This window comes from Pipistrellus kuhlii, unplaced genomic scaffold, assembly GCF_014108245.1.
Source record: "Pipistrellus kuhlii isolate mPipKuh1 unplaced genomic scaffold, mPipKuh1.p scaffold_m20_p_18, whole genome shotgun sequence".
Taxonomy (NCBI): domain Eukaryota; kingdom Metazoa; phylum Chordata; class Mammalia; order Chiroptera; family Vespertilionidae; genus Pipistrellus; species Pipistrellus kuhlii.
This window is the reverse complement of record NW_023425493.1, coordinates 9242826-9268672: the sequence shown is the minus strand read 5'-3', so window position 1 is coordinate 9268672 and position 25847 is coordinate 9242826. Positions and strand designations below refer to the sequence as shown.

The window sequence follows — 25847 nt, the reverse complement described above, 5'->3', positions numbered from 1 at the left end:
AAGGCAAAACCATAGCACCATGTGATGACAATTATTCTCCTCCTCAGGGCTCCCAGTGGGACACACTGCCCTCCCCCCACTGGGACAGGGGCCTGCCCAGCACGGCCTCCGGCCTCCTGTAGCGCCCCGTCCAGTGGGGGACGTGAGGATTTTGTTATTTCCCTTTGCAGCTCCTCTTGAAGAATTCATGTCCTGCTACCCGCCCCAGGACATTACTAAAAATAGCCCCCGGTTTTCAAACCGAAAGCAGTGTTGTCTGTCGGAGGTCTTCCCGGTGGGTGCGGGAGTGGGGCCGGAAGGGCCAAGCTGGAGTCCCCGAGGTCAGCCCGGGCCTCACACCGCCGCGGCCTTCCTCCCTCCAGGGGAGGACGGGCCTCATGAGTCACCCGGAGAGCCCGTTGGAGGAGCGCGGTTAGGTGGCCCCGCCGGCACCGCGGTGGCTGTCAGGCCCCGGGCCCAGGGTGCAAAGGGCGGAAGGAGAGCTTCTAAAGATACAGAGCACATTCCTGAGGTGGCGCCTGTGCTGAGTCTGAGCCAGCCCAGCCAGCCTGGAGGCTGGGAGGAGGCAGGACCCTGCTAAGCTGCCTGGGAGCCAGGTCCCCATCCTTGGCCGGCATGGGTGTGTGTGTGTGTGTGTGTGTGTGTGTGTGTGCGCGTGTGTGTGTGTGTGTGTGTGTGTGTTCCCTTCTGTTGCCTGGCCGCCTGTAGTCGGCTGCCCTTGTCTGAGAAGGGTGCTGGGCCATTTGTCCAGCGGGAGGAAAGAGGTCCCTGCTGGACGGTGCGGCTCTCCGCCACCTCCTGCTGCTGTCCTCTATGCTGGCCATGAGCAGTGCTCCGAGTGAGGGACAGCTCCTCTGCTCCCCTGAACCAGGCATCCCCAAAACCCGGGAGCCCCACTGTGCTCCTCCGGGTGGCTTCCCTGGAAAAGCCTGGGGTCTGGAGGGAGGGGAGGGAGCACAGGAGTCAGGGCAGGGGCCAGTCTCTGAGGGTTAGGCTAAGGCCCCGGGGTGACTTCATGGATCCTTAAATAGTCACGAGGCCTCCGCAGTAGCTACAATGAGACTGGCCCTCAACTTGCTCCCGCTTGCCCCTCTCACATGTCCCAAACCCAGCCAGGCCCTGAAGCTGGGCTCGGAGGGCCAGTCCCCGTAGCGAGGAGGAGGAGGCCCGCCTGCAGGGAAGCAGAAGGTGAAGCAATGTCCCCAGGGCCTGGCACCCTCTTACGGAGTGATAGTGCCCGGCACCCCCTGTCTCAAAGAAGAATGGGTGGGGGGTGTCTCCCCGACTCCCCGTGGCTGTTCAGGCTCCCAAAGGGCACTCCCGTGTCTAACAGGTTGTAACAAGTAACAGCAGGGGTTCTTTCTGGAGAGGCCCCTGGCTGAGGGGCAGCAGGAGGCGCTGTCATTCAGAGTCTTTCCCTGAGGAGGACAGAGCTTGAGGAAGTAAGGAGGAGCAGCTGCGTGAGGGGCTGGAGGAATTTTATTTGGGATGTCCCACTCTGGAAGTACAATAGTTGGCCAGGAAAGCCCAGGAGAGGGCCTGCCTGTCAAGCACTTAAAACCGGGAGATTTCCACCTGACAGCAAGAAGACAGACGTGATTGCTGGGAGGGAAGACTGGCTTTAGTCCCCACCCGGGATCCACTAGCCCAGTGAACTCGAACTGTCTTTTAACCTCTCGGAGAGATAAAAAACGCTGTCTTGAGAGGACAGAAATAGAGACGTTTTGTAAAGTAAAAGAAAGGAATTTACAGCGTAAAGGGCTGGAGACCAAAAATAGATAATAGGATTCCCTGAGCCACCCCAGGAGGGAGGACGTCTGTTAAAAATAGAAACGCTGAAATACGCAAGGAAGAGACTCAGCGCTCGCCGGGGCCGGGACTCTGGGTCAGGCAATCCGATTCCCTCCTCTCGGGACCCATTTCTCATCTGACCTCCCTCCCTGCCTTGTGTTTCCTTCCAGAACCATGTGAGGGCCAGCCCTGGACAGCGGCGGCGCGGTTGAGCGCTCAGAGGATCTGCCTCCGGGTCCTTGCCCCACTCAGCATGGAACAGAGGAGGCCCTGGCCACGGGCGGACGTCGACAGCCGGTCCGTGGTCTTGCTCTCGGTGGTCTGGGTGCTGCTGGCCCGCCCGGCAGCCGGCATGCCTCAGTTCAACACCTTCCACTCCGAGAACCGAGACTGGACCTTCAACCACCTGACCGTCCACCGGGGCACGGGGGCGGTGTACGTCGGGGCCATCAACCGGGTCTACAAGCTGACGGGCAACCTGACCATCCAGGTGGCCCACATGACGGGGCCGCGGGAGGACAACAAGTCCTGCTACCCGCCCCTCACCGTGCAGCCCTGCAGCGAGGCGCTCACCCTCACCAACAACGTCAACAAGCTACTCATCATCGACTACCCCGAGAACCGGCTGCTGGCCTGCGGGAGCCTCTACCAGGGCGTCTGCAAGCTGCTGCGGCTGGACGACCTCTTCATCCTGGCCGAGCCGTTCCACAAGAAGGAGCACTACCTGTCCAGCGTCAACAAGACGGGGACCATGTACGGGGTGATCGTGCGCTCCGACGGGCAGGACGGCAAGCTGTTCATCGGCACGGCCGTGGACGGCAAGCAGGACTACTTCCCCACCCTGTCCAGCAGGAAGCTGCCCCGTGACCCCGAGTCCTCCGCCATGCTCGATTACGAGCTGCACAGCGACTTCGTGTCCTCCCTCATCAAGATCCCCTCCGACACCCTGGCTCTGGTCGCCCACTTTGACATCTTCTACATCTACGGCTTCGCCAGCGGGGGCTTCGTCTACTTCCTCACAGTGCAGCCCGAGACCCCCGAGGGGGTGGCCATCAACTCGGCGGGGGACCTGTTCTACACCTCGCGCATCGTGAGGCTCTGCAAGAATGACCCCAAGTTCCACTCCTACGTGTCCCTGCCTTTCGGCTGCACGCGGGCCGGGGTGGAGTATCGCCTCCTGCAGGCGGCTTACCTCGCCAAGCCCGGGGACTCCCTGGCCCAGGCCTTCAACATCAGCGGCCAGGACGATGTGCTCTTCGCCATCTTCTCCAAAGGGCAGAAGCAGTACCACCACCCGCCTGACGACTCCGCCCTCTGTGCCTTCCCCATCCCCGCCGTCAACCTGCAGATCAAGGAGCGCCTGCAGTCCTGCTACCAGGGCGAGGGCCACCTGGAGCTCAACTGGCTGCTGGGGAAGGAGGTGCAGTGCACCAAGGCGGTAAGGAGGCGTGCACCGGCCCTGCCCCTGAGGTGGGGTTCCGGCTCCCACTGCCCAGCCTGGGCTCTGTGCACACCCAGGCTCACGTTATCCGGTGGTGACCAAGCACACAGAATCTGACCTACACCAGACACACGTGTGTTGGTCCGTTGAGTGATTCCAAATATGGTTGACCCTTGAACAATGGGGTGGGGCACCGACCCACTGTGTGGACAGAAATCCACTGACAACGTTTGACTCCCCCAAAACGTAATTAGTAGCCTAGTGTTGACCGGAAGCCTTGCCCATAACATAAACAGTAGATTGATACTTCTATTTTGTATTACTAGATACTGTATTCTTTTTATTTATTTATTTATTTTTAATTTTTTACAGAGAGGAAGAGAGAGGGATAGAAAGTTAGAAACATCCATCAGCTGCCTCCTGCACACCCCCTCCTGGGGATGTGCCTGCAACCAGGATACATGCCCTTGACTGAAATCGAACCTGGGACCCTTCAGTCTGCAGGCCGACGCTCTATCCACTGAGCCAAACCGGTTTCGGCGATACTGTATTCTTAAAATAAAGTCAGCTGGAGAGAAGAAATACTAGAAAATCTAACGAAGAGAAAATACATTTATAGTATTTATTGGGGGAAAAAATGCGTGTGCTCAAGGGTCAACTAATATATATGTCAAGAGCCGGGCACTGCTGGCTTCAGCAGTGACCTGCACAGCCAAGCCCCCTACCCTCATGGAATATTCATCAGTGAGGCAACACAGATAAATCCATAACATATGTAGCCTGTCAAATGGTGGTGATTGCTGTAGAGAAAACTAGAGCAGAGAAAGTCGGTCCCAGAAAGGGTTGGTTCATTGAGAAATGGGGCCTTTGTGCAAAGACTGTGGAGGGTAAGGAAGAGAGCCATGTGGGAATCTGGGGAAAACATTCCCGAGAGAGAACAGCAAGGGCAAAGCTCGGGGGGCATGCCTGGCTTGTGTGGGGACCAGCAGGGAGGCCACTGCAGCTGGATCAGAGCATGTGGGAGAAAGAGCGGGAGAAGGTGAGGCGTTCAGTCAGAGATAACAGGATCAGATGGTGTCTGTGCGGGGCCTGTGGGCCACTGGGAAGCCAAGTTGGAGTGTTGAGTAGGCTGGTGGAAATGGAAGCCAGAGGAGAGGGAAGGGAATTAAGCTTGCCTGGTAGATTGCAAACCGGGGAAACATAATCAGGTGAAGGGAAGAGCGGAGGAGAAAGGGAGCTCAGGATCCAGGCCAGAGGGCAGCAGAGACAAGATAAGCAGTTTCGAGCACTATCCTGTCGGAGGGTCCCAATAGGATATTCACCAGCTTTTCAGGTATGCCCTTTCAGGGTCATAGTCTCCACTGATTGGTCAGGGTCAGAGCCAGGGGCCATTAGTCAGTGCGACTGGTCCTGAGGTCAGCCATGACCTGGCTTGTCTGATTTTGCTGCTTTTCTGGGCCTGGAGGTGAAATACAACTGAGGCTAGATATATTGGATGGGGGTCAGAGCCTCCTTGTCTTGGGGCTTAATGCTTAAGGGCTATTCTCTGCCCCCTTCCCCTTCCCCCTCTAAAGGGATCTAACCCAATAGACTAGAAATATGCCAGGGGATCATCAAAAGTGCATGACCAGCAATATGAAGGTCATGGGGGCTCTAAATCACATGACCAGGGATATGCTAGGGGACAAAGGTTACCCTGGGAACCAGGTCTTTGTCTTCCCAGTTTTGCCCTTTATGAGGCACCTGGGGCTCTTTGCACTGGTGACCTTCTGTACCTGGCTGTCATCCTTGCTCTGCTCATGTCTAACTGCCTACCCACTCATGTCTAACTGCCTACCCACAAGTCCAAGTTATTTCTGTCTAGCCACGCTGCTTTAAACAAAGCCACACTCCAAGATCTCACCCTTTGAGCAGAAGTGAAGGCACATCGGGTGTTTGGGAGGATCTGACAGTTTAGAGGCCAGGCAGAGAGAAAAGTCAGCCATCCCCAGGGGTTTAGACTCAGAATAAACCATTTTCCTCACGGTCTGGAGATTCTAGAGTCAGGAGGGTTGCAGAGAAACCCACAATCACCAGCAGACTTGCTTCTGTCGTCATCTCTGAGAAGCTGGCTTGGACTGTGGCTGTGTGTAGACTCTGCAGTTCCGTCGGCCCCAGGAGACAGTGGGAAATAAACCGAAATCTTGACAAGGAACTTTCAGAGTTGAAAGGAAAGTTGATGATTAGCTGGTCTACCCCTTTCACCTCACAGATGAGAAAACTGAGGCCCAGAGCGGGCATGTGACACATCAAGGTCATGTGGCTAGTTGGTCTTAGAGGCAGGACTACGATCTAGATCTTACGAGTTTTCCAGGGCCCCTGATGCCTGCAGGGTGGGGATGAGAAAGACAAGTGGAAGAGGTAAAAGGTAGTAGCTGTTCCTATGGCTCCATTTCTAGGCACAAGAACTTTGCACCTGGGCTCCCGTGGTGTGCTGGTAAATATTAAACAACCAGCTCTATGCAGGCTGTGGCAGCAGTGGTGGAGGTGGTGGGAGCCTTGGCTACAAGCATTTGCTAATGACCATGGTGTGAATGCTCCCACCATAGCTGATTTCATGCCACCGGTGTGATGTCACTGAATGTAGAGATGTGCTCTCAACCCTCAGGGGCTGGCTCTGGCATACCCCTCCTCCATTTCCTGCCTTCCTCAGTAGCTCAACCCTCTGCTGGGGCAGGGCATGGGGTATGGAGGTGGATCCATCTTACCAGAGTTCACAGAGTTCAAGGTTATCTTTACCCTGAAAGTTAGTTCTCTCCTAAAGAGTACACACACACACACACACACACACACACACACACACACACACGTAGCACCACCATTCCTAACAACAGAAGGAACACGATTCTCTCCAAAACACAAGTCTCTGTTCCTGTGTTTCTCAGGAGGGAATGGAAGGAAGACCCTGATTTAGCAAGCACATGTCCTAGCTTCGAACCCAGTTATTTTAAGCACCCGAGGCCGCTGACCAGTGATGCATCAGCCAGCTATTTCCGGGGAAGAGTGAGAGGAGGAGGTTGAAGGGAACAGGTTGCAGGTTTTTCCCTATGCGACAACAGTCATTTCCTTCCTCCTCTGGGATGCCTTTCCAGACCCAGAAGAAGCAGCTGTCACAGGAGTTGGGGCTCTTAGCTGGCCCGGAGTCTGCGGCCTTTGCCCACGCGATTCCAGCTGTGCAATCCACAGGGGCGTTTTGGAGGGCCCGTCACGGCCGGACCCCAGGATGGGCATTGAGTAGAGACCACAGGCCCTTTGACAGCCCCTGTCCTCAGGAAGCACACAGTCTTTTTATTTATTTAACTGAATGCAATCTTAGAAATAATCAATTCAACATCCGCCTTTAACAACAACCCACGAGGATGCCACTGGTCCAAGTTGATACGTGTAGGTACTAAGCAGTAGAGCAAAGGCTAGAACTCAGGGCTTCCTACTTTCTGTCCAACTAGTTTTTCATTGGTTTAAGGTGACCTTCTTTCCAAAGTGTCCTACTTAGTCTCTGTCAATAATGAAAATAGAAAAATAAATGAAAGTGCCCTCATCTCTCCTAAAAGATACACAGAAGCGCACCACCAGCTCCTTCACATGTCTGGTGCTAGGCATGCTGTCACCTGGACAGGCCTGAAGACCTGTACTGTGGAACTCATTGCATAACTTCAGACTCCCCTGCATGCATGACTTCATTAGCTCTTCAGTCATCCTCTCAGGAAGGTGGGCAGGTAGTTTGACAAATGAAGAACCTGAGGTTTATACAGATGAAGTAGGTTTTTCAAATTAAAATTCTATGGTCAACACAAAAATGACCCTTTTTAATTATTCCCTGTATAGAAAGTAGTAAATGGTTGGCTTAACATTCTTTAAGCCCAAAGGGAGGCGTTGCATCCCAAATGAGCAAGAAACCCTCTGCAGGCTGGTAGAAATCCTGGGGTGTTGCCTCTAGACCGAACCACTGCTGTCTAAATAGAAAGACCACCAAAATGGCATGTCCACCGAGACATTAACATGACCAGGAAGTGAGTTTAAGCCATCAGCCTTACAAAACACCCGGATGTCTTGATAGAAAGGGAAGGGGTGACTGCAGGTGAGCGAGGAAGATGGCTGATATGACTGGACGCCACTGTGGGACATGTGGGTCCACTGGTGAGGTGTTGTTTGCAGCGTGGGTAAGGGCCCTGCTCCCGTGTCACACCTTGCCGAAGCCCGGACCTAGGGCTGGGGGTTGGGGGTGACCTATAGACCGATGGCCGTGACTCTGCTGTTGTTCACCCCCATTTCCTCCCCTTCCCTCCAGCCGGTCCCCATCGACGACAACTTCTGTGGATTAGACATCAACCAGCCGCTCGGAGGGTCCACGCCGGTGGAGGGCCTGACCCTGTACACCACCAGCCGGGACCGCATGACATCCGTGGCCTCCTACGTGTACAACGGCTACAGTGTGGTGTTCGTGGGGACCAAGAGCGGCAAGCTGAAAAAGGTAGGAGACGGGGAGCTCGCGGTCCTTCGGCGCCTCTGCTGGGAGCCCCTCCTGTGAGGTCGCTGTCGGTGGAGCCTGAACAAACAGGCAACTCTGATTTTCTTGGCAGACGGGGTCGGAGAGCGGAGTTATTTTTGTGGCTTATCTCCTAGCTGTTTCCCCAGCCATTAGTCAATGGGCGGGTAGGAAACGCAAGCACATTTCATATTGCCCACACTTCAGGGAGCTAGGAAGGTGTGTTTGCCTAAGGGAGAAAAACACTTCACTCTTGATCTCCGAGCCGAGCAGAACTGGTCTGATCATTCGATTCTCTGTATTATAAACGGCCAACATCATGGATTCCTCCCCACAGCCCAGAGAGCTGATTGTACTGGCCAAAAGTCTTTTGTTGAGTTCAGAGCATCTGGTTGAAGCAGATGATGGGTCTCGGTTCTAAGAACAGGGCAAGTGGTGGGGCTGCCCTCTGAGGGCACATGGTGCCTGGTAAGACGCCATCCTTCTGTCTCTCCTCTCTCCAAAATGACAGAGTCTTTTCCATTCCTCCACCCCCACCCACCCCGAGCCCTGAGCTTCCAGGAGGAAGTAGACATCTTAACCTCTGCCTGCCCTGGGCACCTCTGCCAGCGGGAGGGCCGGGCCCGGCCCGTCTGGGCTAACAGTGTGGGCGGCCGTGTGTGCAGCAAGCTTGTAGCTGCTTGTCTGGTGCTTGGGTGTGGAGACCGAGCACGGTCTGGCTCATTAGGTGGATTACGGCTGCGGCCACATTCTTTCCGGTCCCAGCTAATCCTTTCCCTAAACTTACCTTCTTGCCACCTTTCTCCAGCTCCCCACCCCACCTGTGGATCAGGGCACATGGGGAACATCACCATGCCCTCCACCCCCTCTTGATGTTGACAGCACCCCTGTAGTTCTTTCCTCCTAATCCATTTAGGGCCTGGGAGAGATGTGACTTGGGAAGGAGGGTGCAGGGCGGGAGCCTGAGGAAGAAATTCCATGACCTGCTTGATCTGATCTGCTGCTAGGGGAGGTGAGAGCAACCGGCCTGTATGTGGGTGTATGCGGAGGTGCTGAACCCCGCAGACCTCTTGTGGTTCTCATGAGAACAATACCCTTTGACCCTTTCTCGCTCTGGGCAGAAGTTCCTACCTTTCCCTGTGCCATACTCGCTCCTCTGCCGGGGCTGTGGATCCTGGCTTGGCTTTTAGACACATGGAAGGGAGGCTGAGTGTGGTCCCTGCTTTCCCAAAATGAAGAAAGAAAGGAATTGCCTTATGATATCCCATTAAGATTTAACAGTGATATGTCCCTCCTGCCGGTGTGGTTCAGTGTCGACCCATAAAACAGAAGGTCATGGTTCGAATCCTGGTCAGAGCACATGCCTGGGTTGCAAGCTCCAACCCCAGTAGGGGGCGTGCAGGAGTCAGCTGATTGATAATGTTGTTTCTATCTCTCTATACCCCTCCCCTCCTCTCTCTCAAAAAAAAAAAATCAACAAAAGCATAAAAATGATGTATTCCACCAGACAAGGTTCAGCTTGGACCCCTTAGCTGGCTGCTTCCCTGCCCAGCAGCTTCCTGTAGGGTTGGGTAGACTGCTCCTTGCAAGGGGCTTTGGGTCAAGGGGCCTATGGGAGCTGAAGTCCATCCTCAGCTCTCCCAGCCATGTTCCTGCGGGTATAAACATTCTCCCAGAGGGGCTGCTTTTACTAGTCTCTCTGCCCAAAGAGACCACCTTTTTCTAAGCCTCCCAAGGACCTCCTAGGGCCAGCAGTAGCCACAGGGTTCTGGATCACTCATGTAGCTCCGTCTCCCTTATCCTCTTGAAAGTTTTATTGAAAACAGGGGCCATGCTTTGTTCATGTTTATTTCCTTCTTTCTCCCTAATTTCCCCCCATCTGTGGTCACACATGGGACAGCCCTGAAAAGTGTTTTTGAAAAACAGAACCGACCTCTAAGGAAGCTTAGAGATCACCTGGCCCAATACTCTCAGGATTCAGCAGGGAAACTGAGGCCCAGAGAAGTAAAGTGGCTTGTCGAAGCCTAGAGACTAGGACAAGTTGCTTCTTGACTTGACACCCAGGTTGACACCATTTCTTAAAGAAGCAGCCACAGAGCCCAGGGATGGATGCTGGGAGCAACCTTTGGGCGCAGACTGGTGCAAGGGTCAGCCAGGGGCTAGTGCCTCCACTCTTTTGGGTCTTCGATCTGAGTTAAGGAGTTAGTGTTTGCTGGTGGACAGATGAGGACTGAGTGAAAGAATGACCTAGCCAGACTCAAAGGGACCCTGTGTTGACCTTCCCATGTGTCTGTGTGTCTTGCAAAGCGCACAGCAGGGGCTGCTTGGGGCATCTTTCCAAGCCACACACCCAAGCGAGCAAAGTTCTCCAAACCCTGGCGGACAAGTAGTTATGGAGGCCAGTCAGCAGGTTCAAGGGCAAGGCTGGGAGTATGCCTGCCCTCAGCTTGTTCCAACCTGCAAGTTGGCGGCTCCTTCTCACTCCTCGCTTTGCCTTTCTTTGACACTGTCTATGAGCTCATAATACCCCTCTTTCTCCTCCGTGCAGCGCGCCCTTCCTTTCCACCCACACTCCTCTGAGGCACCTGGGACTCACACCCCGGCTCCCGCTGGGCTCCCACTTACCCACCCATCCCACTCCAGAGAAATGGCCCGTGATGAATTTGTGGAATGTCCCCAGGAAACCTTACCATGGTCCAGGCCCCATAGCTCTTTCAACACAGGAAGGAAAAATAAAAAATAAATAAATTACTAGCTAAGAGTGTAGGGAGGGGAGGGAAGCGGGCTGTGTCAGAACTATGCACCCTTTCCCAGCCTGTGCAGGCATCTGCCAGCCTGCCCAGCCCTCATCCCCGGCAGCCCGCAGGAATAGGATGTCCCCGAAAGGGGAAGTTTAGGGGAAGCAGAGGCTCATGACAAGTGCATGACCATGAGGCCACTTCCTCTGAGCCACAAACACGCAGAAGGACCAGGAAGAAAAAGGGCAAATCTTCAAAGCCAAGATGGGAGATGAGTAATGCTTGCCCAGGCCAAGGGTCAGTGCTTGCAGGTGATAAGAAGACAGGTGAAGCTTCACCACTGAGATGGAACCATTCCAGAAACACCTCTGCGATAGAGCGGCCAACCTGGGAGGCCTTATCAGGGAGGACCATCTCCAGGCTTTGGTTAAAGACCGAGACAGGTCCACGGATGAGCTGGGGGCCTGAGAGAAGGGCACTCTAGGCCTTGGGTGCTATAGAGTGCGCAGGGGAGCTTGGAGGACTTGGTGGAGTGGAAAGCAGAGGTAGAGTGCCGAGAGAATCCAGCCCCTAAGAGAAGCACGTGAGAAGGATCTTGGGATTTTCACTGACCACAAGGTTGACAGGAGCCAACTGTGTGATACAAGCAAGCAAAGTTAATTAGTCTTTGCAGAAAAGACAATTGGCAGAAAGATAATTTCCAGGTCATGAGAAGTGGGGGCTCCATGTTGGAGATAACATTGTAAGGGGGCCTTAAGCCCACTAAAGTGTGAGATAAACAAGAGCTGGCGGGAGGCGGAAGTCTTGCCCTATACATACTGTTAGAAGGATGTTAAGAAGCGAGGAAGAGAAAAGAAGGAGACTGTTTTGTTCAGAGACTGTCATTTACTGAGCATCATGTGTCATGTGCTATTCTAAGAGCATATATCTACTAACTCAGTCTGTATGTAACTCCATGGAGTAGGTGCTATTATTATCTCCGTTTTATAGATGAGGAAATGGAGGCCAAGGCAGGTCAGGAAATGCGGCCAGTGCCCCATAGCCAGTGAATGGCAGACCCAGGGTTTGAACCTTGATCGTTAAGTTTCACAAACTGCATGCTCAATCATTAAGCTGTGAAGGACGAATTAGGTCTATTTGCTGTGTCCCCAGAGGGTGGGACAGGGCCACTGAGTGGGAGTGACAGTAGATTAGCTTTCCACTCAAAAAAAGGAAGAGGTTTCTGGTGGCCAAACTGTCCCATAACGGAAAGAGTGGACTCCAGAGGGAGTGAGCTCCCAGTCATCGGAAATATTCAAGCAGAGACTGGATGGTCACGGACCAGGGGAGCTGTGGAGGGGCCCCTGCACTGACCACATGACCCTTGTGATCCTGTCCTCGGTGTTTCTCTGCTCCGCCGGTGGGAGTGGGTGACAGGGTGGGCAGGCCGTGGCAGAGGCAGGAGCAGAGAGGGAGGCCAAGGCCCCCTGGGGGTGGGCTTTGAAGGCACGGCTGGGTTCGAGCTTGCCTGTGAGTGTCATGGAAAGCCCCTCAGGGTCCAGGAGTAGGTGCTTGGCACCCACAGGGATTGGCTTTGCCAAGGTGATGAGGGCAGGAGACCCTGGCAGGAGTCAGGGGAGCGACAGCAGGCTGTTCTGGGCAGGATCACTGCGATGGCATCCTCCTGGCTAAGAGCAGGCTGTGGTAGGCAGAGGACAGGTGGTGGGTGCGAGCACGGAAGCAGATGGAGCAAGAGCAGTGGGCACAGCTCCTGTAGGGGGTAACCACAACCTCATCTAATTCCACTTCCCCGGATGAAGGGAGCAGCCAGGTGCAAGCACAGGCCCTGGGGCAGAGGAGGGAGGGGCCCACTGAGAAGGCAGCAGCCACCAGGACCTGCGGGGAAGGATTCCCTCCCTGAGTCCTTATCAGGCCAAAATCCTTCTGGTTCCTTCTCTTCATCTGCAGCTGCTAGAAAGGCTGGCTCGGTCCAGGCCTCCTCCGCCCCCGGGCCTTACCTAGCAGCAGGAAGTGGGTTGGCTCCTCGCTTTCTGTCCCCACTGGAACCTGCACTGGAAACTTGCCTGCTGCTCCAGGGCTGGTGACGGGACTTCCCTTGGAGCATCTGAGCTGCGCCTTCCTCAGGTCCCTCGTGGCACGTAGTTTTGCTGTGACAGCATCTGACACAGGAGCAGCTGCACATGTGTCCACCTCTCTTGAGATTCACAGATCCTTCAGGGCAGGGACCCTCCTTTCACATTTATATCAGCCATCCCCACTGTCAGATCCAGAATCTCTCACACATGAGGTGCTCATTAAATGAATGTCAAATTTGGGGAGGGGCTTTCTCCTTGCTAGACTCCTATGTACACAGATTAGATACCAAGAGTGGACATGGCTGGTTTGCAAAGGAAGGACGTATTGTGTGTTGGATATGCTGGACAGGGAGGAGGAAGAGGAGGCGGAGGCAGGAGGGTTGGGGGTGGTGGTAGGATGAGGAATTAGGGGAGCTAGAGAACTGCGTAACAGGAAAAGGGTTTGCTGGTTAACACTTGAAGGAGGCTGGGAAGGTGCTCTCAGAATTGTTGACTGGGGTGGGAAAAGGGGAGGGCATTTATACCGTTGCTTGAGACCCCTAGAATATAATAATATGGGGGGGGGGGGGGAGGTGGCATCTACCTCACCCAGGCAGGGAAGCAGGTACAAAGGCTCAGGTGACCACCGCTCCCCTCTATCCCATCAGCCCCCTGGACATTCCCAGAATCCACAGAGACAGCCTTTTTCCAGTTGGAGGTAGGGAGGGGTGTGGCCTCTTTGGCACCACCTTATTTCCCATGAGCTAACAGCCAGCTGCAGAAAGGCCCGTGGAATTCTTGAGGCGCATTCTTTCTGCCTTTCCCTAAGGGCCCTACCAGCCCAAGGTCTCCAGTCCTCAGCCCGAAGGAAGCCCTGCCGTCCCAGTCCTATTCTTCTCTTTGTGATCTCACCAATTTGCTAAGCAAAGCCAGGAACAGGGTGAGCTTCTGGTAGTAGCGTTTTAGGCTCTGGAAAGAATCCATGGAGAGCCCCTGAGTATTAACTAACTGCCCCAGGCCCCGGAGTTACTCGATAACATTTTTTACTTACAAGCTACCTTTTCATGGTCCTTTCCGTCTTCCACAAATACTGCTATAAGTGCGGCTCCCGTCCCTATTTTACAGATGTGCAAAACCGAGCCACAGACACATTCAGCATCGCGCCTAGGGTTCTAGGGCCCCTTCACGGGCAATGTTGACATTGGCAATTAGACTTCCTCCCAGAACACCCAGGGAAGTGCCTAACCTTTGACTTGGCTCCCTCCTGGGGTGGAGCTGTCTTGGCAGACACACCAGGCCGAGTTGGATGCAATGCTGAGAAACATGCCTTGCCCTCGGTGCCAGCCCCACCAAACAATAGCCACTCATTCCTCGGAGTGGAAATGATTCACTCCCGTCTCTCAGCGTGAACCCTGGATCCTGTAAACAGCCAGGGCTGCGGCTCTGGGTTGACTGGGGTGGGAAAAGGGGAGGGCATTTATACCGTTGGGAGAGACCTCCTGGCTCTCCCAAGACCTGGCACTACTGATTGGATGCCCTAACTCCCTGGCACCTCCGCAGGACTGGGGCTGGGGGAGCTGCGGGAGCTGGGGTCAGGGGCTGACACCCTCTCTCCTTCCCCGGAGCCTGCGTGGCCGAGGCCGGTGGTGGCTGGAAACTCACCACGGCAGCCCTAGGAATGAGTCTGGCTCCCTGCCCAGACTCCTGCCGCCAAACTCGCTGTTTGTTTTGTTGTTTTATAGCCCTCTTGAGTCCGGAGAACTGGTCTTCTGAAAGCTGGGAAAGGCAGCATTTGGTTGGCACAGGGAAGGAGGCGTATTTACAGAGTCTCCCCCCCTCCACCCCCCCCCCCTCCTGGCCACCCCCCGCCACGTGACAGGTGTAGAGATGGCGTGTGGGTTTCTGTGCAGAGCCCAGCTGAACCCAGGGGGAGGAGGCCCTGATCTCCCAGGGCCGGGCTGAGCAGGAGAAACCAAAGACTCATTTATTATTATTATTTTTTGTACCTTTTTGTGCAGCTTCTTCCTATGCCTCAATCTCGGACAGTCCCTGTAGGAGGCATCAGGCTGTGTGCGCAGCAGGCTGCTTCTCATCCAAGAGTTTGCCCCTTGGAGCTCAGAGCTGCATCGCAGGGCAGGGGGAGGGAGGGGGGGCTTACGGGATCCAGGTGACCCACATAGGCTGCGCGGAGTTTCCAAGAGGCCAGGGTGCTAATGTTACAGGCGCTCAGCTTCAGGAAAACACCAGCCACATAGCTGCACATCCTTTCAGGCCAGTGAGCCTCACCCACCTGCCTGTGGAGCAGGGCTGGAAGGGACCTGGGAAGACCAGGAGTCCAGTCCTCTGCCTCGCAGTAGGAATCGATTTCCTCACTCAGACCTCCTAGCTGGGGGGGCCTCTCAGATTCAGTGTCCTCAGGTGTAAAAGGAGGACAATTACACTACCTGCCTCATGAGACTGTAATGAAATTATTCATTATGGAATGCAAGTTTATTGGGCAAATTTTTAGACAAATTTATTGAACACCTACTAAGTGCCATTTGTTGGGATTAAGTAGTGAGCAAAACAGTCAAAACTGCCTTTTCTAATGAAGAGTATATCTTAATGTGGCAAGACAGACAAAAAAAACAACAACCACCCATAAACCTACAGTATGCTTAGAAAATAATCAGCGCTAGTGGGGAACATAGAGCAGAAGGAACTAACTCGTGTGAAGAGTGGACAGGAACTTAAATATCGCTGCTGTTGGCTCCTTAACTCGCGAGCCTGTGTATTTTCCTCCTGTGGAGTGGGCAGTAACGAACACTTTGCATGGTTATTGTAAGAACTAAACGAAAGCAAGCACAAAAGTGCTTTTCATGATTATCACTAGCATCTTTGAGTTGTCCCCCCCCCCCCCCGCCCCCAAAGCCCACTCTCCGCTGGCTCCCTGGGGAAGTGGAGCTGTCATATCAGCTGCCTTTGCAGTGACATGCTTGCAAGGTCAGATGGAGGAAGAGAACCCTGCCCCCTGCCCCGAGCCCTGAGTCATGGGAAAAAGTACTGCGGAGACTAGAGCAGCTGAGCCGAACTAATCTACTCCTGCTGGACGCTGGCACCAGCTGCCTCGGTCACCAGGGAGAGCTTGCCGAGCCCTCCCCCCAGCCCTCCCCCGATACGTGCTGGCCCCACCCCAGGGAAGGGTTGGGGAAGTGGCGGTTTGCTCCTGTGACTTTACAGACAGAGGAAAACAGGGCCCTTCCGTGCCCTTTGCACACTCCCAAGGCAACCAGAATGTCCTAGCGCCGCACAGCTAGGTCTGTCCCAGGTAACGGTGTGATCTTGGGGGACATCCGTTTCCTCAGCTGGGCTGCCTTGTGAGCTTGCTATGCACATCAGACAGGGGAGGTGCGAGGCTACCGCAGAGGCTGGTGCATGGTCGGTGCTTTGTCAAGAGCAGGCATTGCTGCTGTTAGCTCTCTCACCACGAGCATGACTCTCGCTTGGATTGCTCCTGCCCCTCCTACACCATTGTCGTGCTTTTCTTCCGAGAGCCCGGCCAGACTCCCTGGGTTTCTGTGACGCCATTAATCCCACGGCGTTCTGAATGGACAGGAAGGGTTGGGATAGTTCTCCGCTCTGTTGCACACACTCATACCGAAACTCGGATTGTGGACTTCTTCGGGGCTGCAGGGGAAATAAGGGGAAGAACATGTGGGAACTGGAACCAGAGCTACAAATATATTTCAGGTGGAGTTGGGCCCAGCACACACTTGCAGAGTCCCGAGGTGGCAGAGCTGAAAGCTTGCAGCTACTGGTACTTGAATGTCTCTTTGCTTCTTGTCATCACGTGTTCTTCTGCCCAGAGAAGCAAGTGCAGAGGTGCAGGTGGGAGGGTCAGCTAAGGTCTGGGATTCTGTCCCTCTCCTGGTCTCAGCTTCCAGGAAGGGTTCTGGGCTGCAAGGTGCAGCCGAACATAGAAGCTGGTGCCTCTGGCCTTGTCTCAATCAGCCAGCGCTTGGATAACACATTCTGGTTTTCTGTTTCAGCGGCTACTGCCCTAGTTGGATGTCCCCACGGGGGGTAGTAACAAATCTGGAATTCTCACGCTTTACTGTCACGGTGGGTGAGAGCACACATGCAAGGAAGGGAGAGAGGCCATGGAGCTGGGACCCTGAAGAGGGTTTGAGACCTCCCCTCCCCCCAACTGTAGAGGAAGGGGACTCTATCTCTATCAGAATCTTTCTCTGATTTTGTAACTAGAAAGGACCTCAGAGAGCGGTCCAGCCTACAGGCTTTAGGCAGTTGAGATGTGTCTTCTATGTTTTGGGTAAGACGCTGAGGCCCAGAAAGGCTAAGTGATCTGCACAGAATCGCTGCGATGCTTAGCAGCAGGAGCAGGACTAAAATCCGGGTCTTCAGATGGCCATGTTTTGGGCCCTTCTCTCACCATCATAGGGAAGAACGCTCCTATGTAGGAATCATCAGACTAACCTCTGCCTCTCCCTGGCATGCGAGCATTCCCTAAGCGGGACCTAAAATCGGTCCTGGGATCTCCCTATCTAGGGCAAGAGTCTCATTAGCGTCTTATCCCAGCCATGGCCGGGCAGCCTGGCTCTGGGGTGACCAGCCCTCCCTGAACCCTCACCCACATGCATCAGGAATTGTGTTAGAGCCTGGCCAGCAAAAAGGCCTATTGAACCACAAAACCCTTGCTTTGGGACTGAAAAGTTCTGGCAAATCCTAACATTGATTTGGGAATCTCAAGCCGTTCATGGTAGTTCTCTCTCTCTCTAGGCATGCCACTTTTGGGGGGACATGAGGGGTCTATTACAAAGTAAGCACTTCCGCCGAAAACAGTTTGGCTCAGTGGATAGAGCATCGGCATGCGAACTGAAGGGTCCCAGATTCGATTCTGGTCAGGGGCATGTACCTTGGTTGTGGGCACATCCCCAGTAGGAGGCGTGCAAGAGGCAGCTGATCAATGATTCTCTCTCATCGAAGTTTCTAACTCTCTATCCATCTCTCTTCCTTTTTGTAAAAAAATCAATTAAATATATATATTTTTTAAATTAAGTACTTCCTCTGTGCTAAAACCCTGGGGTAAGTAGTTTGGTTTTTGTTCCGTAACACCTCTCATTGTGCTTATAAGAGAAGGATTACTATTTTGCCCATTTCCCAGATGAGCAAACCGAGCTCAACTTTAGATAACTTGCCAGAGTCCCATTGCTCCTGAGTGAAGAGCTGGGATTTGAATCCAGATCTTTCTGACCCCAGACCTGTGCTTAGCGTTCCATTGGCCTTCTCGAAGATTCTGTTTATCCATCCACAACCCCCCGTGTGCCCTTATAGGGAGCTGCCAGAAGATGCCGAGAGAAGAGTAGACGGGCTCACGCTCGGTGCTCTTCCCAGCAAAGATGCCCTGGAAACCCAGGACACGGCAGCTGTCACCTGGCACACGCTGCCTTGTGTCGCTCCCCTCGGGCCTCCTCCCCCCACCTCCCCACCCATCTCGGCCCAGGCCACAATGGATGGGGTGGCAGCCTTTTGTGCCACACACGGTCCCAGCTGACTCCCCTTTCTCCAGGCAGCATTGTCTGCCCAGAGCCTTCTGAAAGGGAGACAAAGGGGCGCTGCTGACGAGGCCAGAAGCTGCTGTGTCAAGCGTGGGGCCTGCCCCATCGCCCGAGCATCCCCCGGAGGCCTAGGGCTCTTCTTCAAAGACGCCTGTCTGGGATCCTTTGTGTGCCAGTCATACCCATTCAGAGCTGGCGGGGCCGAGGAGGGGGGACACGGAGCAGTGGAGTCGTTTTCGCCTGGCAGGATGGGAAGAGACATTAATGCAATAGTTAACAGCAAGCCGCGTGGGGGGTTGGGGGGGAGAAGAGCAGGAATGCTTGTTCTCTGTTTATGGGCTTACGCAACTCCATCAATATTGATGCCTGATGCCTCTGATTCTGACACTAATCATTGCGATGAATTAAATTTTCAGCCATATAATTAGGATGGCTATTAATAGGGCCCTGAGCTAAGCGCTAGGACAAGGCTTGCGTCTTTTTCCTGATAGAAAATGGCATCCTCGGGACACCGCTAATGGGGCGCACCTGGGGTTTGCCAGGAACAGTGTGGAAATTATGCATTCTCTCCCGGTATCGGGCCTTCGCTAAAATACCAGCGAGCAAAGGTGAGGCTGGAGGGAAGGCTCCCGCCTGGCCAGGGCTGGGGGCAGCAATTAGGCATCTCTCATGCTCTTTAAAGTCTTTAGGATCCGTTAGGCCAGAGCCAGTGCTGGCCGCTCATGGTCAGGCCTCGGGCATATCACCGCCAGGAAGGGAGGGCTCTCTTGAGTCTAACCACGTGGTCGGCAAACTGCGGCTCGCGAGCCACAGGCAGCTCTTTGGCCCCTTGAGCGTGGCCCTTCCACAAAACACCACGGCCTGGGTGAGTCTATGTTGAAGAAGTGGCGTTAGAAAATGTTTTAAGTTTAAAAAATGTGGCTCTCTTGCCGAAGCCGGTTTGGCTCAGTGGTAGAGCGTCGGTCTGGAGACTGAAAGGTCCCAGGTTCGATTCCGGTCAAGGACATGTTGCGGGCACATCCCCGGTGGGGGGTGTACAGGAGGCAGCTGGTCGATGTTTCTAGCTCTCTATCTCCCTTCCTCTCTGTAAAAAATCAATAAAAATATATTTTAAAAAATGTGGCTCTCTAAAGAAATGTCAATCGTTGTTGTACTGTTGATATTTGGCTTTGTTGACTAATGAGTTTGCCGACCACTGATCTAACCTGACGCTAGCCAGCTACACCTAATAGACGAGATGCAGTTGCTTGGGCAGCTGCTTTCTCAGACTTTAAGGTGGCAATGCGCCAACTCAGGAGAGAGGAGCATCTCTTTACGCCCTGAGGTTGGTTGAACGGGGCTGAGCCCATTGAGGCCTCCATCCTGGGTAGATGATTCGGCAAGACCCCTGCTCACAACTGTGATTCCAAGGACCCCCCTCCCAGAGGGCTCCGTGGGCCACAGAGCACAGGTTGGCCTGGAGCATGAAAGAGCCTGCGCTACACCTGGTGGGAAGGATGAGATCTCTCTCAGGGCGAGATGCTTCTCTAAGCAAATGGGCAGCATTTGTTGACTGGGGAGCCCAGTCTTTTATTATCAGGCCCCCAGTTCAGTGTTGGAGACTCGCCCCCCCCCCCCCCATTTACCCCCAATTTGAGGAATCCAGTGTCCCCGTGCACACAAGGTTCTCTAACACTTTCCCAATGGCACATGTGGTGGCCACCCCCCTCCCACCACTTCATCACTTGGAAGAATAATACACACCAATTGGCATAAGGCATGCATTAGTCCCTGCTCTTTGACCTGCAGACTGGAAATAATTTTTCCTCCAAATCATCATTTATTGATCCTCCCCCCCCCCCCCTTCATATGTTTAAGTCATTGCGAGGAGACAATGGTATGAGTTCAAGTCCTAATTTTACTACGAGTATTGGTTAAGGATGAGACCCTGGCTAAGTTACTCCCCCAACTTGGAAGCTTAGAGTTTAGAATTGTCATTTTTAAAATAGGGGTAATTATAGCTACTTTATAAGACTTTGACCTTATTCTATCTGAATTTCTCCTCATAGGCCTTCTATACCTAATAACACTCCTTATCCCCTTCTCTTTGTCCTTTCACATATACCCAGATAGAAAGGGCTACAGCCTAGCTCAGGGGTCCTCAAACTTTTTAAAGAGGGGGCCAGATCACGGTCCCTCAGAGAGCTGGAGGGCCGGACTATATGAACTACTAATTCCTACTGTAACACCTGGGCTGCGCTCACTGCCCAAAAAACCTGGCGGGCCAGATCAGACTCCTCTGCGGGCCGCATGTGGCCCGAGGGCCGTAGTTTGAAGACGCCTGGTAGCTCTTGGTACCCATGGCATTCAGAGGAATGCCACGTTAGTTCCCTCCCATCATGGAGACAGCACAGGAAAATGAACTCTTCAAAAACACGAGTGAATGGGAGCATGAATTTCCAATGCCTTTAGGCTTTTTCTCCCCACCAACTGAAAGATGGAACGAGGGGCTTCTTGTCCGACAGTAGGCACCCTACTTTCTGTTTAGACTCAGGCAGCCCATGGTCTTGGGTGAACTGAATTCACTCTTGAGCTCAGGGCCCAGACCTCTATCACTGAGGGCTTTGGGCATATGGAGACAGGGGCGAGAGCATCCTCGCATCCCCCAGAATGGAGGCCCTTATTATTCAGGACGTGCATTCCCTCTGCCTTCTGCCCCTCACCTACCCTGCACCGTCACCCATTCTACCGAAGTGCACACACTTCAAGGCAAATGTGTGGACACATGGCGATTGGCCGACGGCCACCATCCACCAGAGAATGTCGATGCTCCACCACAGAAAATGCTAGAAGGAAAAGATGTGTGTGGATGAGCCCTCCACTTGAATGTTTCATTAATTACCAAACAACTGTTCTGCTCTCCATACCTGGAGTTGAGCAAGATGGAGACTATTGTTGAGTTATTGTTGGTAAAGCTGCTGTTTTAATTCCCACTAAGTGGAGAACATAATTCAGTCCTCTTAATGTTGGAAATTAGCCTGATGTTGGGCAAGTGCGTAGTTACTCATTCGTGCATCGGAGCACACATTTAACATAATTATCCTCACCCGCTGCTGTTCTTTTGTTATCTGCAAAATCTTGGGTGATCCAAGCAAAACTCCGAAATTGACTCGCCCTGCGAGGTAATGTGATGCACCCACAAACTCTCCTGCACCTCCAGTCTTTCCAAGAGTTTAACTGCTCTAGAAGCTGTAAAATATGGAGTAGCTTCCGTCTCAGGCAGAGAGGTGGTATCCCCAGAGGAATGACCATAGAGAAATAGAGGGGAAAAACATGCCCAACCTCCCCCCACCATCAAATCAAAAGAAATAAAAAATCTGTCTCCTTGGTGCCTCCCCAATATTTATGTCCGAGTTCAGCAGACACCTCTGGGCTGCAGCCAGTCTGCATTCGTCCATTACACTTTTTATGATGCGTGACCCACCCCCCAACGCAACCTTTTATGACTGTCCTTTTCATTTCTGGGAAGAGCTGCCCAGAATGGCAGATGCCTGCATTTCTCCACTCTTTGGGGAGCTATTTGTAGGCGGCCTGTCCCAGGCCATAAACAACGGGAGATAAACCATAGTCACTGGCAATAAATGCAACCAAGGCCAAGGAGGTGCAAAGGAGGGGTGTGTGTGTGTGTGTGTGTGTGTGTGTGTGGAGGGGGGCTGGGGTGAGCTTAATGGTGTCCCCACAAGCCCAGTGGCCGGTGGATATGGAGTAGATGCCACCTACAGGAGACTCAAGGGCTAGTACAGAAGTGGATGCCATGCCACCCTTCTAGATTTCCCCGAAAGCTAGAGGGAAATCCTCTCATTCTCTTGTGCCCGGCTCCCCCACGAAGCCACCTGTCCCCTAACAGTAATCAGGACCAGGGCACTTTCCAGTGGGGAGAGGACGGTTCCCTTTGACTTTGTCTTCTCCTGGGAGCTCATGGTGCTGCATAGATCACCACTCCTCTGCCATTGATGCTTCTAGAATTTGGAGGAACTTCCCTGAAGTGTCTCTGCCTTCTCGCACCCTCCCTCCCTGTAACAGCAATCCAGCCTCTCCCTCCTCCCCTCTCCAACATGTTCCCCCTCCGTCATGCCCAGGGCCAAGCCTTACCAATCAGTCACCGCTTCTGCTGGTTTATTAAAACTACAGCCAGGGCTCTGGTGGCAGTGGCAGTGATATTTTTTAAATTTTATTTCTGCTTTTACGCTGCAGCCACGAGCAAGGTACTCGCGACAGCACCTGGACCCAGCTTTGCTCCCCAAGGTCACCCCTGGGAGAAGAAAACCAGATTTTGAGTGGATAACTGGTCCAGTGGAGGTTTCAGATTCTTCCCGCACGCACAGACAGCCACCGGAAGCGGAGACCAGAGCAAAGCAGGGGGTGGGAGGTGCAGGGCAGCCAGCGAGGCCCTGAATCATGAGTGTGTTGACGAGTTTCCCGTCTCATCGGCCTCATCTTAGGGGCAGGAGGCACCCAGAGGATGGGGTGATGTCCCTGTCTCCTCCTTCTCGGTTTTGGACCCCCCATCTAACGGAAACACACGGATGAAAGTGGCGTGCCTTGGCAATGTCTGTACACATCAGACCGCTGGAGATGGTAGCTATTATGCTGCGTGTGTGTTTTTTTGCGGGGAGCTGCTAAATTATTTATTGAGCGCTGGGCTTTAATCTCATACACATACAGGCGGGCGCCGGCCGCCGGCGGAACGCTGCATAAAACACGTATGTCGGCTGCACAGGGCACTTTGATGACTGGGTGGAGGTGGACCGTTTCCACTGGATCTTTCCCCCAGATCAGCTCTGGAACGGCAGGCAGACCCAAAGGAGAACCTTCTCGCCCTCCCATCACTGGGAGTCTGGGAGCTGATTTGCATATCGTAGCAGAGAAGCGCCCCAACCTGAGCACAAAGGACCGGGAGCAAGTCCCCAGGGTCTCTGTCCTTGTCTGAGGGGTGGGAGGGGGAGGCTTAGACAGCGGGATGGACGGCTCAGGGCCACTGGGTGCTGCTGGGATTTTCTAGAGCCTTGAACCCTACGCGATGAGGTCCCCCCACACCCCCTAGGATTAATCAATGGATGACAATGAACAAATTATTTTTTAAAATATATTTTATTGATTTTTTACAGAGAGGAAGGGAGAGGGATAGAGAGTTAGAAACATCGATAAGAGAGAATCATTGATCAGCTGCCTTTTGTACACCTCCTACCGGGGATGTACCCGAAACCAAGGTACATGCCCTTGACCGGAATCGAACCTGGGACCTTTCAGTCCACAGACCGATGCTCTACCACTGAGATGCTCTACCAAACCGGTTTTGGCCTGAACAAATTATTTTATATCTTGGGCCACAACTTGACCTTGTTGAGTAAAAGTGGTCTCCATCAGCCTCCCTGGTTGCTGGTCTGGAAGGCAATTCTCTTGGTGCATCTCCTAGTCCCGTCGTCGGCAAACTGCGGCTCGCCAGCCACATGTGGCTCTTTTGGCCCTTTGAGTGTGGCTCTTCCATAAAATACCATGGCCTGGGTGAGTCTATTTTAAAGAAGTGGCGTTAGAAGAAGTTTAAGTTTTAAAAAATTGGCTCTCAAATTTCAATCATTGTACTGTTGCTACTTGGCTCTGTTGACTAATGAGTTTGCCGACCACTGTCCTAGGCAGTCTCTGAACGCCAAGATAGTAATGCCACCCGCTAGCTTGTTCAGTGGTTTGAGTACATGAAGCGCTTCCATGTATATCTCACCATTTTGAGCTCATCTAGTCACCCTAACAACCACGGCCGTGAACTTGTGGATGAGGAAGCTAGCTGGAGGGATCAAATGCTTTACCCATGACTCCCCAGGAATGGCACTAAATTGGAACCTGGATGCCCTCTTTTGTCTCTTCTAACCCTTGCCCAGGTATGTGAGCTCACTGGCATTAGGCTAGTGAGGAAACTGAGGCACAGACCCTCTCTGACCCCCCAGGTCCTCTAGGGTTGGCTGTGTGGGAACAGTGTTCACACCAATGCTTTCAGCATAGAAATCTGAACCCAAGAAGGTCAGGCTTTCCAAACCCTAGGCCTCTGCTCTCTCGGGACAGACGAAGCAATGCCGGGACAGTCTAGGTTTCGTCACTGACTGTCTGCAGCCACCGACAGCTTTCATCTCTCCCTGGCAGTCAGCGGGGCAGGGAGACCCAGCAGGGAGATATGGCCGAAGCTAAGAGCACAGGGTTTTTAACCTGATGCCAGGATCCAGGGGTCTGTGATCCAGAGAAAAGTGCCGTGCAGACATTTGTAGATCTCTGATTTCTGTGTGGAGATAGCATTGCTGTCGACACATTCTCAAAGCTGTCTACAACCCTCGAGTGTGAAGACCCTTTGTCTAGTGGTTTTTAGACAAGTTTTTAGGCAGCGTGCCTCTGAGCTCCAGGGTGACCACTCTAATTCTCCAATTCCACCCTCCCTATATAAGTAGGGTAATAAGTAGAATTATTTTGTTGTTGCTAAAAAAAAAAAAAAAGGTTTGGCCGGCCGGCATGCTCAGTGGTTGAGCATTAATCTATGAACCTGGAGATCATGGTTCAATTCCCAGTCAGGGCACATGCCCGTTTGCAGGCTCATTGCGGGGGTAGGGAGGTGAGTAAGCAGAAGGTAGCCCATCAACAATTCTCTCTCATCATTGATGCTCCTCTCCCTCTCTCTCTCCCTCTCTCTCTCTCTCCCTTCCCCTCTGAAATCAAGGGTTTGAACGAAAGATGATGAAATGCTGGGCCGGTCTGACTCCCATGTGGTGTGTACCCCTTGTAACAGGCACGCATACATCATAATCACCACCTGCCACACACACATGCACACACTCCCCCCCCCCCCCGCCCCCGCCTGGTGTCAGCAGAACAAGGCGATGCTGAAACAACCCAGATCAGGGCCAGGAGGTGAGCCAGGGGCCGGAGGGGGGAAGCAGATCCGGCACGTGGAGGAGCGGTGTGGAAGACACACCTGTGGGAGGCCGAGCCCGGGTCCCTCCCAGCCTTTCAGTCAGACAGCACGGCGGGCAAAGGAGGCCAACTGGGTGGCCCCCCGTGAGTGTCCAGAGAGACACAGCACAGAAAGGCCAGACAGGCCCAGCGTGTCATCCTCTTTCATACAAACCCATATATATATATATATATTTTTAATTAATTAATTAATTGATTGATTTTTATTTTATTTTTTTTTTTTTAGAGAGAGGCCAGCAGTAGTAGTCCTATCAGTCAGGAGGGCAGGAGAGGGGGCTCACCTGGGAGGGTAAGAATTGTCCCATGGAACCTTGAGGGGTCTCTGTGCTCCTCACCTCCAACTTTGCATGTGTTGTTCTCTCAGACTGGAAACACTTCTCCCGTCCCCTTGCCCAGCTATCACGTCTCATCTTCAAGATTCTGGGGTATGCCTCCTCCAGGAAGCCCCCCGAGATGTGCTTCTTAGCGCCCATCACATGAGTACCAGAGCAGAAGAGCAAAGTGGCTCAGAAGAGTCCAGGCCCAGGAGCCAAAGTGCCCTGGGCTCCACTCCCGATGCTGCCCCTTGAAATCTGGGTGATGCAGTAAGAATCGCTTCACCTTTCTGTCCCTGTTTCTTCACCTGAAAATTGGAAATAATGGTTTCCGCCTCCCAGGCTAGTGGTGAGGGACAAAGCAGATGAGTTGATGCATGTAAAGCACATAGATGAGTTTCCAAAATAGACTAAGAGCTCAGTAAATGAGAGCTAT

The 25847-nt window shown here is 53.3% G+C and overlaps 1 protein-coding gene across 5 annotated transcripts in view; it reads left to right on the top strand.

Moving 5' to 3' along the window:
- PLXNA2 (plexin A2) overlaps nucleotides 1-25847 on the top strand; it is a 210937-nt gene that overhangs the window by 22604 nt on the left and 162486 nt on the right. For 4 of the 5 annotated variants that reach the window (XM_036441956.2, XM_036441957.2, XM_036441959.2 and 1 more), the window contains exons 2-3: nucleotides 1962-3229; nucleotides 7560-7742. In XM_036441956.2, coding sequence (XP_036297849.2) covers nucleotides 1962-3229; nucleotides 7560-7742 — 1451 coding nt within the window. Of the gene's footprint in view, nucleotides 1-1961; nucleotides 3230-7559; nucleotides 7743-14567; nucleotides 14736-25847 lie in introns of those variants that run through there. The other variant, XM_036441962.2, reaches the window with a different exon arrangement.